This window comes from Rhamphochromis longiceps, linkage group LG12, assembly GCF_057381845.1.
Source record: "Rhamphochromis longiceps isolate RC_006_pf linkage group LG12, R_longiceps_female_GT1.1, whole genome shotgun sequence".
NCBI classification, from domain to species: domain Eukaryota; kingdom Metazoa; phylum Chordata; class Actinopteri; order Cichliformes; family Cichlidae; genus Rhamphochromis; species Rhamphochromis longiceps.
Window position 1 is genome coordinate 6,860,394 of NC_140568.1, and position 16,827 is coordinate 6,877,220.

A 16,827-nucleotide genomic window follows, 5' to 3' on the forward strand; every position below is an offset into this window, starting at 1 on the left:
GGCTATACGATATTATAATGAAACACCTTAATACCATGTGCATATTCTATTAGTGGTAAATGTGACAATTTTTTTCTTCCTGCAGATGGCACGATCAGTTCAAGTTCTGTTCTGCTGGCTCAGTCAGTATTGCACAACCTTGAGGGCCAAAGTTGCTCCCCCACAGACCTGTTTTACCAGGGCAACGCTCAGCCAATCCGGGAGTGGTTGACAGTGGCCATCACCCGTGCCTTGCATCAAGGAGAAGAAAGCTTACTTGAGCTTACAAAGCAGATATGCTGCTTTCTACAGGTATGTTCTGCCAATCTGTTATTAATTTAATACATGTATCTCAGGGTGCATGTTTACAAGCTGTTACAACTCTTACAATTGGGGTGATTCTTGACAGAATGCACCAGAGCAGTTTACATCTGAGGAGTTCCCAGTGTCAGAATCCAAAGTAAGCATGGATGTCAGCTTTCCAGGAGCTGCATTTGTGATCGTGTCCTGCAAAGAAAGCCAGCTAGGCTGTCGTAAAGAGTGAGTTATAGTGGTTTATTAAATAACAGCTTTAATAAAATAAATAAATAAAAAACATAGGAGAGAAAACTTAAAAACAAAATCAAATTGATAGCAAAAATGACATCTTAATCTTTTCTACTCCATTAGCTCAAGTCTGTACAAGGCCCCTTGGGCTCGAGTCATGGTGTATGGCCTGGGTCACAAGGTGCGGAGAAATGGCCAGCTGAATCTGATGGAGGCTGTGTGTTATCCTCTGGATGCTTCACCTACCAACACAGGCCTTATTCCCCCACCTACCACCAATCAATATCCTTCTGTTATGATCCCTACTGATAAAGTGCACATCAAGCTTGGTTAGTATCTAATTCCAAAGGGAATTTATATACGCTGCTTTAGCTGTTTTGTGAATAAACTCTGTACCCATTAAATGTAATGAAGTATCCCTTTGTCTTAATTGTAGGGGTGTCCCCCCCTCCTGGTGCTGTGCTGGTGTTGCACTCCTTGCCACTGGAGTTTCCATTAGCCATGGCATTTGCTGAACAGCTGCTAACATGGAAGCTGGGAGAGAGCAGTGAACGATCAGAGGATGAGCTGGACACAGTTCCCTCATCTGTGCTGCTACAAGTGGTAGAACTACTTGGTAGGAGGAATATCCATTGTGACACCATTTAATGTGCATGTTGTATTTCATTGCCATATTTCTGTATCCCTGTCATATAGCAGTTGTAGTATTACATTAAACACACAAATGTAGATTTCACCCATTAAATCCTAAATTGTGAGATTTCAAAAAAAGATTTCAAAATCCTAAATTGTGATATTTAGTTTTAAATTTTTATTATTCATTTTAATGTCCTTTTAGTTAGAAGTAACAACTCAAAGCTTACGAACCTAAGCTATAAGTCACGAGACATTTAGGTGCATAAAGATTTCCCAAGATCCCAATTTTGATTATTTTCTTGGTCGTTGTTCTTAGGTGGTTTGGTTTGGACAACTGATCTGGCTCCCTCCATCAAAGAACTCATCTTTCACTTGTTAGCGGAACTTTTGCGGAAGATCCACCAATTGGAGCAGCGCAAGAGCCCTACTGGTCTATCAAGTTCAATTGCTCTTTTGCTTAACCCCTGCCTCGCAGTGCTCATGGCCCTGCAGACAGAACTCCGAAAGCTCTATGACCGGGAAACTCAGGGATGGACTGCTGGAGGGGCTGGAGCAGGGGGGTCCTCATCCGGAGGCATTGCATTGGCCCTGGGTGCGGAGCAGAGTCGATTCTCCACATACTTTCATGCCCTGATGGAAGTGTGTCTGGCTGTTGCAGAGGTGACACTTCCTCTCAATGTTGGCGGCTCTTCAGTGGGAGCGCTGTCCTCCACCAGTGCCCCTAACCTTAGTGATTCTTCTTCATCCTCATCATCATCCCCAGGCCAGACACCGCAGAGCCCCAGTTTGCTATCAAAGCGTAAGAAGGTGAAGATGAAGCGTGAGAGAGCAGCAGCTGCAGTGGCAGCAGTGTCTGGTAAACGGGGAAGTGGAGGTGCAAGGCTGTCAGAGAGTGACAGTGCCCTGCTGAACATGGCAGGTAGTAAACCTGAGGACATGCTGTGGTTCCACCGCTGCCTTACTCTGCTGATGATCTTACGACACCTTGCCAACAAGGACCCACAGGGCTTAAGCGTAACCAGCGATGCAGTAACGGACGCCTGCCAGGCTCTGGTTGGACCCACTGCTCACAGTCGCCTGCTGGTGCTCTCAGGTATTCCCACGCACCTGGAGGAGGCTGTTGTCCGTAATGCTATCCGAAGGGCTTGCAACGCACATGGGGGGCTCTTTAAAGATGAAGTCTTCATTCCTCTCCAGGAGGAGGACCCCAAGAAAAAACCTGGGACTGGTGTTGCAAGCCTTCAGGATGGTAAAGTGTGTCCTGAACCTGAGCGCCCCTTTGCAAACAACGGAGGTCCCGAGAGTCCCGACAGCTCCAGTAGTGTAACTCCAGCTATGAGTGTGAGTGCTTCAGCTTCTACCAGCCAGACCTCTATCTGCAGCTCCTCTCAGGGGGTCTCCCGCACTGCCAGTGAACTTTCCGTCGATCAGGAGCTTTTAGCTGTCCCACCTCTCACTCCTGCGGCTGCAGCTTCTGCCATTACATACCCCCAGCAGGGACTCCAAGAGTCACAGACAGTTTCTAGTCAGGAGAGTCTAGATACCTCCCTGTGTAGCACAGGGAGTCTTGGGAGTCTCGGCAGCTTAGGGGAACCTGTCGACAGTGCAGAAACGCCATCCGCGTCAGATGGGGGCTCTATGCACACAGTCACCTCATTAGAGAGCAATGCAGTCATGGCCAGACCCATCAAGGGTTACGCTGTCATTGAGGTGAGCTGATTCAAATCGTTATTATTCCATCTGATTGATTTTGTGCTTAAGATGTTGAAAATGTAAGGAAAATTTCTCTTTTGGTGACTATAGGTGCGTTCTCGAGCCAAAGTGGAAAAAATTCGTGCCAGTCTTTTCAACAGCAGTGACCTGATTGGCTTGTCCAGCCTGGAAGGTGAAGAAGAACTAATGGAGCTGACCAATGAGGAGATCCTCACGGCTTCCAGTGTTAACCAAAGCCTGTTTGACACACAGGGAAGCTCTGCCCTTGAAGACTACTTCTTGGAGAAAACAATCAAAGGTTGTCACTTAACTACAATCACATATTTGCTGCTTTTAGTTTTCTTACTTTGTCTAAATTAAAATTCTTCTGTTTGAAGGTGACAAGCTTGTACCTGGAGCCCGAGATGTCCTCACAGATATTTTTAAGAGCTGTGTCCACTCGGAGCAGATGCTCAGCCTCACGCCAGCCAAGCCCGTTAAAGTGTCTGACATTTACCTCAGCAAGGAGCAGATCAACTCTCAGACACCAGGCAACCTACTGCATACTTTCTTCACCAATGTTCGACCTCCCAAGAAAGTACTTGAGGACCAACTTACTCAGGTATTAAACAAGTGCTCAACAGTAAACTTGTGAATTCTTTGATATAGTTAAATCAAAAATTTGTTAGTCAAATGGCTGGCTCGGTTTTAGTTTGGACTGTCACCTCACAGAGAGAAGGCCCTGAGTTTGAATTAAATCAGGACCTTTTCTGTGTGGAGTTTGTATGTTCTCCCCGTGTCAGCGTGGTTCTCTTCAGGTTCTCTGATTCCTCCCACAGTTCAAAGACACTGAATTAGTGGGGCCAGGTTAAATGCCCCTAACCTGAATTCGAAAAATTGAAGAAAATGGATAGATGGATTACTATAATTCAAAAAAAATAATAATAATAATTTAACTGTAATTTAATTTAATTGACCTTTTTGTTTTAAAACAACTTTTCAACTTTTGTACACAACAACTTACAAAATGTTTTATTTTTTTAGATTCTAAGAAAGTATGGCACTCCTAAGCCAAATAAGAACAAGTACAGCAAGGCAGGAAAAGAGCAGCATCAAGGCAAGGTAGTAAGCACCAAGAGGCCCATCACCAAACCTCCCACTAAGGAAAAGTCTGTGCTTAACAGTGTCAGGTACGTCACTCACTTTTTGAACGGTAACTACATGTATAGAGGCATAAACACACTGCCATGATAACTGAATTAAAATGTGCTCATCTCTCAGAACCGCACTGAGTGAGAAGAAAACAGTGCTAAAGCCGAAATCTCCTGAGAAATCCAGACCTGAAGAAAAAGATGTGGAAAAATCTCCTGCGAAGAAAACCGAAGGTTTGTAATAAACACTCCCACTTTGACTCCACACATCTATGAATTTTTAGCTAACACAAAGATTTGCAAAGGATTAAAACAACCTTTGAATTAACTACCTAACTACCACAGAACTAAATGTGTGGTGAAGAAATATTCACATTCCTAAGCTGTGAACTTATCCAGGCTTATCCATGAGTTTCAAATGTTCCTTCGCAAGTAAAAGTGAAATAAAAACAAAGGACACGAAAAAGTGAAAACATTTGTGCTGTGTCATGAGATAAATTTTAGGGAACCTGATGGAAATTGAACATCAAAATGATAGCAGTTTCATTTTTGCTTTTTTTTTTTTTTTTTTCCATAGTTGCGTCATTTCATGAGGGCACCCAAAACCAGACACGAGACACTTTGTCATATGTCAAAATCATTAAAAGCAATGTTTTGCGCGGGTGTTTTGTTTTGTTAGTATCTTAATAAACCTTTTCATTAAGTTTCATCTGAAAACTAATTAACAGCTGAAACTGTAGAGAAGAAAAAGTATAATATTTGTATCTGAATTGTAGGAAAGTAGGATGAAGCAGCACAACATTGAAATTAATGTAAGTAGGTTACCAGAGAATTTAAGACATCCACACAATTGCATTTAAAGGCACTTTTGTCTGTTGACACACCGCCAGTCCATTATCATAAAAGTGAGAATTTTCCATATCAGTAGCTGATCCATGTATTTGTAAATGAAATGCAACCTGCTGTGAATGGTTTCTTTAGTCCCAGAGGAGAAGTACTTGACACTAGAAGGCTTCCATAAATTTGCTGTTGACCGAGCCAAGCAGGACATCCGCAGTGTCTGGAGGGCAATTTTGGCTTGTGGTTATGATCTTCACTTTGAGAGGTGAGATTTGAACAGCCTTGTTTGAAAACAAACACACACACACACACACACACACACACACACACACACACACACACACACACACACACACACACACACACACACACACACACACACACTTAACATGTTGTCAGTTTTCTTTTGTTTTAAGTAATTCTACCCTAATTAGAAGTTTTTAACCTTTATAAAAACAATAATAAATGCATATATTATGTCTTATTACTAACTGCAAAGATGATGATATATGTAGAATTTCTAGTGGGGGAAAAAAGCTTCATAAGCCTTATTTTGGGGCAAAGTCCCATTTTTATCAGAGTCGACTGATTCTACAGATGTAGTAAACATTTTGGTGATTATTTAAACTGAAGGTTTTTTGGTTGTTTTGTTTTTTTCTTTCTATCAAAAATAACTGCCCACAGATATTTCTATATGGCTGCTGAGTTTCTGCTTGCCTTTAAGAAGGCGAGTGTGTGAGTTGTTTCATGTCTTTTTTTTTTTCTTTTTTTTTCCCCTGGTTTGGCAGTTGATTGGCTCTTAGGGATCAGTTTGTATTAAGGATTCTTTGAGTGTCTTGTCTCTATCTGATAATGTTTCTGCTCTTTAATGTTTTTAATGAGCTCAGAGCTCTTTATTTAAGAACTCCCGTGCTCCTCTGCCAGGTGCACCTGTATAGACACTCGCCATGCACAGAAGGCTTGTAGAAAGTGGAGCTTAGAAATGGATGTGGCATTGGTACAGTACATCAACAGACTGTGCCGTCACCTGGCTATCACACCATCCCGGTTGCACCCCCATGAAGTCTACCTGGACCCCAGTGATGCTGCTGATCCTCGTGTGGCCTGCTTGCTCAGTATGTAAACTGCCAGCACTTTTGGAGTTTCACTGAAAAGTTTGAAACCTCGGGGGGGTTTTGTCAGCTATACATAACTTTTTGTATAAATTTCAATGTTTTCAGATGTGCCTGTGGAGAGTTTACGCCTACGCTTTGCTTTGCTGCAATCGCTCAACAACAGCCTGGAGAGTTTCTTCCTGCCGTTGGTGGAACTGAGACAAACACATACGTATCAAAACAGCATTGCAGCTCTGTTGAGTGAGGCCAAAGGTGAGCGGGATCTGAGCACACATCTCGCGTTGTAGTTTGTGTAACCTATCTGGAAAGCTTGCTTTGTTGAAATGACTCACCGCTTGTTCTATTTGCAGGCCTAATCTTTTATGACACTAAGGTCACTGTGATGAACAGAGTACTGAATGCCACAGTGCAGCGGACAGCTGACCATGCCGCTCCAGAGATTACACTGGACCCTCTAGAGATTGTGGGAGGTGGGTATTCCTTTCACTGGTTCACGTTTTTTAGTTTTTCAAAGTTCTATATCACTTAACGGAGCATTAGGGCCACATTAAGAAAAAATTATTATTGATCATTTTGAGAAAAAAATGTAGAAATGTGGAGATTAAAATATTTTCAAGGCAAATTGCCACAGCTGCTATATCCTCCATATAATGGCTTGTGTAGCTAAGTTAGTGACATTATATTTCAAAATCGGTTTTAGTTACAAGAAAACGATTTCTCTTTTAGCACATAAACAGAGTGTGGTAATAAGGATCTTGAAACGATGGTGCAGAAAGCAACATCTGGTCAGAAGGAAAAAAACCCACAAACTTTGAAGAGCGTGTATATTGTATCACAAGATACAGTCCCACTGCGCAAGTGACATCGGACTGTTGTCTTTTATATGTCATATGTTTATATGTTTGATCCACTGAAGGGGTTGTTTTGTAACGCCAGGCAATGTTGTTTTTGTTTTTTCAACGTCTACTGAACGTCTAAAATGTGGTTGTTGAAGACATCTTCGACTCATTTTAGACTGTTTTTAGGCTGCTTCTATGGGCTCTATAGTCCCATGTTTCCAGATGGTGGAGGGCATGTTTTCTGTACAGAAACAGTTATGTGTGAAGGAATACAGAGCGATTAGTGGACATCTTCAGATGGCGTGGGCTCCTGAGCTAAAACAAAAGTGAGCAGCTGCACGGTGGATTTGGAGCAGAAATGTCCCGAGCTTCTCACAGACAGTTTGCAAAATGTGCGAATAAACAAATACTGTTGAGCAGAGTAGTCCAGTTTATACACAATTGCATAAACTTCTCATACTTTCTGTTGCAACTTCTTGTCTTGCTACTGAATACAAACACACTCACTTCCTCTTACAAACCTCTTCACAAATAAAACGGGATTACTTGTAAATATGGAGCATATATAAAGAAAATGCTCTTTTAAACTTTTTAAATACAATTGTGCTCTTTTTAAAAGGAATTTCAAAAGTTTTCAAAAATACTTTAACCATAATTATTTTGCATTTTAACATTAAAAAAAAATACCAACATGTACTGAATAAATCAATAGAATAACACATAAGTAATGAGGGATGTTTTTAAATAATCTTTATTTAAACATATTGTTTATGTTGATAACAATAATGTTTATATTTGTAATTAAAAATACTACATTTCTTAATCATGTAAATTTCCGGCACCTGTCACAGATGTCCACGTGACGCCCAAAGTAATTATCCTGTCCAAAGTTCATATATTGAGCATTATATTAACCTCCAAGGTGGGTCATGGTTTGGCGTCCAAATTGTGGACCTTGTTTGGACGTCGTATAGATGTCGATTGCTTGCAAAAACAACAGACCCAATATAGACATGGTCTGAGCATCTATCTAACATCCAATGTTTAGTGGGATGTAGCAGCTAATCAATTTGTTTCAGTAACTCATCTATACAAAGCATCTTGCAGAGGCTGCATCAGTTTGTAATCTGCACATTTTGGGGGTTTTTTTTCTCAAAATGATCAATAATTATTTTTTTTCTTAATGTGGCCCTAATACTCTTCATACTTTCAAGGTATCTTGTCAAACGTGCTTTTTTTTCTGATTGGGTGCGTCTGCCTCAGGTGAGATCAGGTCATCAGAGAACACGTACTTCTGCCAGGCAGCACGCCAGCTGTCGTGTGTGCCGTCATCCCAGCTTTGTGTGAAACTCGCCAGTGGAGGAGACCCAACCTACGCCTTTAACATCCGCTTCACTGGAGAGGAAGTTCATGGCACGAGTAAGAATTTCTCCCTCACAATACTTCTGTACTGCCTTTGATTCTTGCGCTTGAGATTTATTTTAATTCATAAACTTCCAAATAACTGGTACAACTAACTAACCAGTATTAAAAGCAAAATACAAAATCAATGGCAAAATATATGAACTTTTAATCGGTTGAGAATCTAAGCACTGGATATACTTAGATTTATTCTGCTCTGCTCATTTTGTTTTTCTGTAATACAGGAAGAAGTAAAGAGACTAACATCATGTAAATGTGGCATTTGCAGTTACTTAATTACACTGTCAGGCCATAAAATAAATTGACCACTTTCAAGACATTACAGGCCAATGTAGGTTTTCTGTTTCGTTTTGATAGAAGTTTCCATGTTTCACTATATTTCACAATATTTTTTGTTATAAAAAAAATAATACCGGAACCTAAAAAAAGGAAGGACATTTCTACCAAAATAAAACAACAAAACTTGCTTTAAGAAGGGGTAAATAAGCACCATGTGTAAAAGGAGTTCTCATACTGCAATAGTTAATCACATAAGCAGAAGCCTGCAGCACAGATTCCGGGTCTATTTGTATTGAACTAAAATTCTTTCAAAGTTTGTTTGTATGTGCACTTTGAATCAATGTACAGCCCTGTGAATAGTATTTGCCCCCTTCCTGTTCTAACTGGCTGTGATCAATGTGTGCAGGTGGCTCTTTTAGACACTTCCTGTGGCAGGTGTGTAAGGAGTTGCAGAGTTCTGCACTTTCCCTGCTGCTCCCCTGTCCCAGTGCTGCAGCCAATCGTAATAAGGTAATATTTATTTTCTATTACCTACCATGTTTTCTGCTTTTTTTGTCTTTTTTGCTCTATTTGTTTTCCCCAAAAATTCATTCATATCCGACTGTGTGCTAGATACTAACTGAAATGTGTTTTATCACACATGATGCAAACTGCTGTGTTAGGAGTAATATAATTCGTATCTGTATTTGTGCTGTTCTCAGGGGAAATATATCCTCACTCCATGCCCTATCAGCTATGCAGAGGAACAGTTGCTGCACTTTTTTGGCCAACTACTAGGCATAGCCATACGTGCAGATGTGCCACTTCCTTTGGACTTACTGGGCTCATTTTGGAAGGGCCTAGTTGGTGAGCCTCTCGACTCAGAGCAGGACCTGCAAGAAGCTGATGTGCTTACCTACAACTATGTCAAGAAATTTGAAAATGTAAGTGTATATTAGTGTTTGTAGCACCTTTAGATGCTACCAACATGACTCTAGTGACCTCAAATTTACCTTTTCCCTCCTATGCTGAAGGTGACTGACGAGACAGAGCTAGAGGCCCTGTGTGCTGAAATTTCCTCCCAGCACCACTCAGGAGAAAGCCCAGACTCCCCCAGCCGTCCCTGCTGCACCTTTACCTATGTCACTATGACTGGTGAAGAAGTGGAGCTTTGTCAGGGAGGGCGGAGCCTCATTGTCAGGTACAAATCATCCCACTGATCGCATTTTTGTTGTTGTTCCCGTTCCCGTTTGCAGTTATCTTAATTCGGCGTAAGTTGTCTTTATAGCCAAATGCCACAGAACATTAGGGTGTGATTTCATTCTGGATATCCTGTGTACTTGTATCTGTCTGCAAAGCTGGCAGAACAAGGATGTGTATGCACGGGCGGTGCGGAGCCTTCGTCTGAGGGAGCTGCAGAATGTGGAGTGCATGACAGCGGTGCGTGCAGGGCTCGGATCCATCATTCCCCTGCAGCTGCTTACCATGCTCAGCCCTATAGAGATTGAGCTGCGCACCTGCGGCCTGCCTTACATCAACTTGGAGTTCCTGAAGGTAAAGCAGTGTTAATTTTGTTGACCAATAATTGTCATCATAGTTCACGTCAACGTTTTTTTTTCTTGTCTGACACACAAAGAAGATGATAACTAAAATAAAATGTACTGACATTTTCTTAACAAATGAAAGCAAGATGAGAAAATTCTGGAGAAATAAGATCCAATCAGAACTAAAAAAGTTGTGTATAAAGGCGGGCCAGTTTGGAAGTGATCCAGTCAGAAGTAATCTAGTTGTGCAGTAAGGTTAGAGGTGCACATTTGATCTGCTGCCTTGAAGAAAGCAGGAGAGTTCGGCTCCTTGTTTCTCATAAAAATGTGAAACAAGGAGCAAAATGTCAACACTTGGAAGACAGGGAGGAGTAGACGCATGGACACATTTGGCACACATGAAACTACGCCGTAAACTGTGTGAGCAACTCTAGCTGGTAAATACACTTTATATTTTAGTCAAATAAATCAACCTCAAATTTAGTCTACAAGAACCTTTTGATACATAGTCAACTAAAATGAGAAGAATTTAGATGCCTAAATTATTAAAACATTAAAACATGCCTAAAACTAAATCAAAGCTTGCTATTAAAATTAACACTGAGGTGAAACATATTTGTGTGAAAGTGATATGTCTGTGTCACTTGTCATTAAAGTTTCTTTGTCGGGCTAGGCAGTTTATTTATTTATTTTATTCTGCTATTGATTCATGCTAAATATATGAAATACAGAGAGATTTCACTCACCTCGTGTTGTCACGGGTTAGTATTTAATTTCAGCATGTGCTCGGTTCCCTCGTAGGCTCATACAATGTATCAGGTGGGCCTGATGGAGACTGACCAGCACATCGAGTTCTTCTGGACCGCCCTGGAGATGTTCACTCAGGAGGAGCTCTGCAAGTTCATCAAGTTTGCATGCAATCAGGAGCGCATCCCATTCACGTGCCCCTGCAAGGATGGGGGGCCTGACACCGCTCATGTTCCCCCATACCCCATGAAGATCGCCCCTCCTGATGGAGCAGCAGGTAAGATCTGAGGGTTAAGCAAGGCCCCGAATCATCTCAGCTTCTCTTGCAAACTTGAGCAAACTCTAAAATGTTAAATTACAGACACACATTCAAAATCTCAGGCTTGCTGTCATGTCATTTACTGTACACCTGCATACAGTGGGGCAAAAAAGTATTTAGTCAGCCACCGATTGTGCAAGTTCCCCCACTTAAAATGATGACAGAGGTCAGTAATTTGCACCAGAGGTACACTTCAACTGTGAGAGACAGAATGTGAAAAAAAAATCCATGAATCCACATGGTAGGATTTGTAAAGAATTTATTCGTAAATCAGGGTGGAAAATAAGTATTTGGTCAATAACAAAAATACAACTCAATACTTTGTAACATAACCTTTGTTGGCAATAACAGAGGTCAAACGTTTACTATAGGTCTTTACCAGGTTTGCACACACAGTAGCTGGTATTTTGGCCCATTCCTCCATGCAGATCTTCTCGAGAGCAGTGATGTTTTGGGGCTGTCGCCGAGCAACACGGACTTTCAACTCCCGCCACAGATTTTCTATGGGGTTGAGGTCTGGAGACTGGCTAGGCCACTCCAGGACTTTCAAATGCTTCTTACGGAGCCACTCCTTTGTTGCCCGGGCGGTGTGTTTTGGATAATTGTCATGTTGGAAGACCCAGCCTCGTTTCATCTTCAAAGTTCTCACTGATGGAAGGAGGTTTTGGCTCAAAATCTCACGATACATGGCCCCATTCATTCTGTCCTTAACATGGATCAGTCGTCCTGTCCCCTTGGCAGAAAAACAGCCCTATAGCATGATGTTTCCACCCCCATGCTTCACAGTAGGTATGGTGTTCTTGGGATGCAACTCAGTATTCTTCTTCCTCCAAACACGACGAGTTGAGTTTATACCAAAAAGTTCTACTTTGGTTTCATCTGACCACATGACATTCTCCCAATCCTCTGCTGTATCATCCATGTGCTCTCTGGCAAACTTCAGACGGGCCTGGACATGCACTGGCTTCAGCAGCGGAACACGTCTGGCACTGCGGGATTTGATTCCCTGCCGTTGTAGTGTGTTACTGATGGTGACCTTTGTTACTTTGGTCCCAGCTCTCTGCAGGTCATTCACCAGGTCCCCCCGTGTGGTTCTGGGATCTTTGCTCACCGTTCTCATGATCATTTTGACCCCACGGGATGAGATCTTGCGTGGAGCCCCAGATCGAGGGAGATTATCAGTGGTCTTGTATGTCTTCCATTTTCTGATGATTGCTCCCACAGTTGATTTTTTTCACACCAAGCTGCTTGCCTATTGTAGATTCACTCTTCCCAGTCTGGTGCAGGTCTACAATACTTTTCCTGGTGTCCTTCGAAAGCTCTTTGGTCTTGGCCATGGCGGAGTTTGGAGTCTGACTGTTTGAGGCTGTGGACAGGTGTCTTTTATACAGATGATGAGTTCAAACAGGTGCCATTCATACAGGTAACGAGTGGGGGACAGAAAAGCTTCTTACAGAAGACGTTACAGGTCTGTGAGAGCCAGAGATTTTCCTTGTTTGAGGTGACCAAATACTTATTTTCCACCCTAATTTACGAATAAATTCTTTACAAATCCTACCATGTGAATTCATGGATTTTTTTTTCACATTCTGTCTCTCACAGTTGAAGTGTACCTCTGGTGCAAATTACTGACCTCTGTCATCATTTTAAGTGGGGGAACTTGCACAATCGGTGGCTGACTAAATACTTTTTTGCCCCACTGTAGCTGGCAGCTTATTATAGCACCTGCTACGTAGCACGTCATTGGGCTTCTGGTTCATTAACAACTGGCAAACATGCATAACTGGGAGAGAAGTGCTGGGTTATGAACTCCTGTTTCTCCTTTAGGTCAGCCAGACTCTCGCTACATCCGGGTGGAGACCTGTATGTTCATGGTGAAACTGCCCCAGTATACTTCTTTGGACGTGATGCTGGAGAAACTGCGCTACGCCATCCACTACCGCGAGGACCCACTCAGCGGCTGAGAAGACTTGACAACCGAATATTCCCCCCCATGTGCCCCAAACCTCGCCCTCACCCGTGACCCCTTTTCTCCCTTCATCCCCAAGTTCCTGGACTTTCCTCTGAGACAGACCTTATGCTCTGCTGCATTGACAAGTCACAAAGTTAATTTTATTACATTTTCAGTGGCAATGCTTTGTTTATCCCTGCTTTATATTGCAGTTTACACAAATTGTACGTTTCATTATTTTGATTTGTTTTGCTTTTTTTTTTCTTCTTGTTATTGTATTTTATTTTTTATTTTTTTTTTTTTTCAAGGGAATTCAGGGAAGATATTCTGAATTGGCACTGACACGGAGTTTGAGGACGACGCTGAAGTGAACCAACTGTGAGACTTTTTGTTCACCTTTTCCTCCCCTTTCCTTTAACAGAAGGATTAACAAGGTTCAGTCAAATTCTGTGAATTTAGCAGCGTTACGGGCTAACTTTGAGATCAGCACTTTGAATTTAATTGAATTCACGATTGCTTAACATTTTAGCACTGTAATCTCGGTCTGACTCGCTGGATTTGGCATTGCCATTATGGCACAAAACAAACATTTACTCTCCTAACGCTTAACCTAGCTGCCTCCCTCTGCCACCCCTCTGTGGGGGTGATGTTCAGAAACATGCCTTTGCTGTAGGAGCCTCTCTCAAGAGGGTAATGCTGTGTGTGAAAATCAGATGATGATCATGGCTTTTGAGTTTAAGGTACAATGACTCTCCCCCCCCCAAAAAAGAAAAGAAATTTGTATTGCTGTCTAGTCTTGGAACCTGTCAAGTATAAGCAGGCAGAAGGTTTGAACAAGTGCTGTACAGGATATTATGTAGTTTACTGCCTGTTTTAAATAAAAATGAACTCCTAATGGACAAACTAACTTATGCCTATATAAACTGATTACATTTTATCCAAGTCTCTGAAGGGAGGGTATTTAAGTCATGTAAAAAGTCATATTAATCTATTAGTTTATGAATAGATAGATACTTTTATTTTATTTTTTCTCTTTTGTTTTTTTTTTTGTTTTTTTTAATACCTTAGTAGCTGTGGCAGAACGAGGGGTCAGGTAGATTGGACGATGGTAATCGAAGCCTGCTCTGTTTTTTTTGGTTTTTTTGGGGTTTTTTTATAAAGTTGCATTACAAATTGTGAAACCTATGTTGCATTGTGAAAGCAGGAAGGGAACCCATGAGCTGCTGCTCTTCCACATTGTTTGTGTAATAACTTCTACTGAATGTGAATGTCCTTGTTTCCTATTCCCAATATACGTGATCTTCACACGTACACCGAGGAAGGGGCAGCGGGTTAAATTGAGTTCTGCCTTTTCATAGTTTTCTTTAATGAGAAATGAACAGCATTCTGCTTTTTTCTTTTCTTTTTCTTTTGGTCAAATTACCCATAACCAAATGTTTAGCTGTGTTTAAAAAAACAATAAAATAAAATAAATAAATAGGATGGGGAAAAAAATGTAAATAGACTAAAGTTATGTTTGGCAATTTTTATTAATTGCTAATTCACTTCACCTTATAACTTTTGGTTTTCGGTTTGCACTACTCTTCCAAGAAAAGATTCTAAAATGAGCAAACTAGCTGATGTCTGTTGGATATCCAGTTTGTTGTGTTGTTATTTTTTATGAATTTTTTGGAAATACCAATAATATTATTATCACCTTTGTCTTGTACTCAGATGGATTCAATTTCTTCTACTCATGGTGAAACATGTTTTTCTTGTGTGAGTAAAATCGCCATTTTACTTGGATAGTACTGAAAAACACAGCGAAAATTGCTATTTGACTAATTGGGTTGTTGATTGCTTGCAAATTTTTTGGTTTTTGGTTCAGTTCCTTTTGAAGGGTGATACACCGCTGCTAACAGGGACGCTCTCTCTTCTACTACTCCTTCTTGGGAGGGGTAGGAAAGGTTATAAAACGGACATATCCATACAAGGAGGTGTTACGATAAAATGTGTGCTGTACATTTACTTGATATTTATTACAATTATTTATGGTTGCATTAACTTAACTTTTACTGTCTTACCTCTGCACATCGGAAGCTTAACATATCTAAAAATGGATTATACAGATGTAAAGAATCAGATGGCATTTGAGATTTGTGTCACAATAAAGAAATGTCTTCATGTACAAATACTCTTTGTTGTTGTGTTTTTGTTTTGTTTTGTTTTTTTGCTCTTGATCTAATTATCATTTTAACTAATTGGTCTTTAAGTTATTGGTCACAGGAACCCTCACATTTTCATACTTGACCAGCCAGTGCTGGTGATGTGACTTGGTGAATGTGACTGTTACCAGTCTCTTTTGACAATTAGTTCTCATCATGACGTCATGGTTTGTCTATTTTAAAACATGCTTTGTATGTTTTACTGGCAGTTAAGTAACTGCCAGTAAAACAGTAAAACTGACTCAATAGTTGGATTCTGTTTCATTGTGTGTTCTATTCAAAGAAAACTGTCTTGAGCAATGTGTGTAATTGAGGAAGAGACCAAAAGACTTTGTGTGCTGTCAGTGCTTACTGAGCTTTTATACTGCTTTGCTGAAATTTCTAGGTCAAATTTAAGACATACAGTTAGGTCTATATATATTTGAACACTGACACATGTTTATTTTTATTTTTTTACTTGTTTACTTATGTTTACTGAAACATATTCCAGTAATAGTTATATAATGGACATGGACATAATGTGTAAATGTAAACTTTAAGCTGTCATTTAAGAGTATTTACAGTAAAACTGGATAAAGGGTTTAGGAGTTTTAGCTCCTTAACATGTGCCACCCTTTTTAAAGGGGACCAGAAGTAACTGGACAATCGACTAAAAGGCTCTTTATTGGACAGGTGTGGGCAATCCCTTTATCATGTTGTTATCAGTTAAGCAGATCAAAGGCCTGGAGTTGATTTGAAGTGTGGTGCTTGTATTTGGAAGATTTTGCTGTGAATGGACAACATGCGGTCAAAGGGGCTCTCTGACACCACCAGGAACTCAATTATTACTCACTTAAGGAGACCAGAGTGTAAATGCGGTGTAATGGAAACATAATAAGTAGCTAAACTCCAAATTAACTTAGCTTAAATGCTGTTTTTGAAATATTATACCAAAGCAATTTACAAACCAAATATAATACATATATAATATGCACTGTATACACGTGCAGTAGCATGGTGTGCACACTGCACTCCATGCCCAGATATCCCAAGTTATTAGCTTAAACCTTAAAATGCTATTTTATGCCGAACTGTGTTGTCTTTGGCATTTTCCTTACAAATGGGGAAAATCAGCTGCTAGTAACAAAGTGCCTAACCATACAATTCAAAATAGTTTTTTTGCTAAGCTGTCTGTTATGTAAACACACAACACTGGTTAGGTGCTTGAATGATTCGTAGGTGAGTGTTAAGTTGCTTAACTAGAAAAATTTGCATTTCCTGCGAAAATGCTGTGTGGATGCCTTAACGCTGAAGATTTCTGCAGAAAAGAGGTGAATCAGCAGAATTTCTGCTGAAAATAGTTTTTTCTGAAAACAGCTGAGATTTGTGCTAATAAGAGGTGAAAAGGCGGGTGTCTAATGATTAGGAAACTGTTTCAATGGAACGATGGCTGTCAAGAAAAATGGGTGATGATGACTGTGTTTTGTAACCATGTCTTCAGACAGTTTTTTGGAAATTCAGTTGTGACACAATGACTCACACTCAGTGCCTGCCTTTGTTTGTTGGTGATTGGGGATGCCAGCACTGTGTCCAACTCCTTTAGAT

At 40.7% G+C, this 16,827-nt stretch overlaps 1 protein-coding gene across 2 annotated transcripts in view; it reads left to right on the plus strand.

The window, feature by feature from the left end:
• The window catches only part of LOC146656745 (putative E3 ubiquitin-protein ligase HECTD4), a 41,349-nt gene extending 26,829 nt beyond the window's left edge, over positions 1–14,520 (plus strand). For both annotated transcript variants that reach the window (XM_085424515.1, XM_085424516.1), the window contains exons 57-76: positions 86–291; positions 389–519; positions 649–854; positions 962–1,141; positions 1,478–2,871; positions 2,965–3,172; positions 3,252–3,475; positions 3,898–4,043; positions 4,135–4,238; positions 4,986–5,109; positions 5,769–5,959; positions 6,065–6,211; positions 6,310–6,429; positions 8,062–8,217; positions 8,906–9,009; positions 9,201–9,422; positions 9,513–9,679; positions 9,837–10,032; positions 10,824–11,046; positions 12,916–14,520. In XM_085424515.1, the coding sequence (XP_085280641.1) occupies positions 86–291; positions 389–519; positions 649–854; positions 962–1,141; positions 1,478–2,871; positions 2,965–3,172; positions 3,252–3,475; positions 3,898–4,043; positions 4,135–4,238; positions 4,986–5,109; positions 5,769–5,959; positions 6,065–6,211; positions 6,310–6,429; positions 8,062–8,217; positions 8,906–9,009; positions 9,201–9,422; positions 9,513–9,679; positions 9,837–10,032; positions 10,824–11,046; positions 12,916–13,052 (4,586 nt within the window). In that variant the 3' untranslated portion in view covers positions 13,053–14,520. The remainder of the gene's footprint in view (positions 1–85; positions 292–388; positions 520–648; positions 855–961; positions 1,142–1,477; positions 2,872–2,964; positions 3,173–3,251; positions 3,476–3,897; positions 4,044–4,134; positions 4,239–4,985; positions 5,110–5,768; positions 5,960–6,064; positions 6,212–6,309; positions 6,430–8,061; positions 8,218–8,905; positions 9,010–9,200; positions 9,423–9,512; positions 9,680–9,836; positions 10,033–10,823; positions 11,047–12,915) is intronic.
• Positions 14,521–16,827: the final 2,307 nt, after the last annotated feature.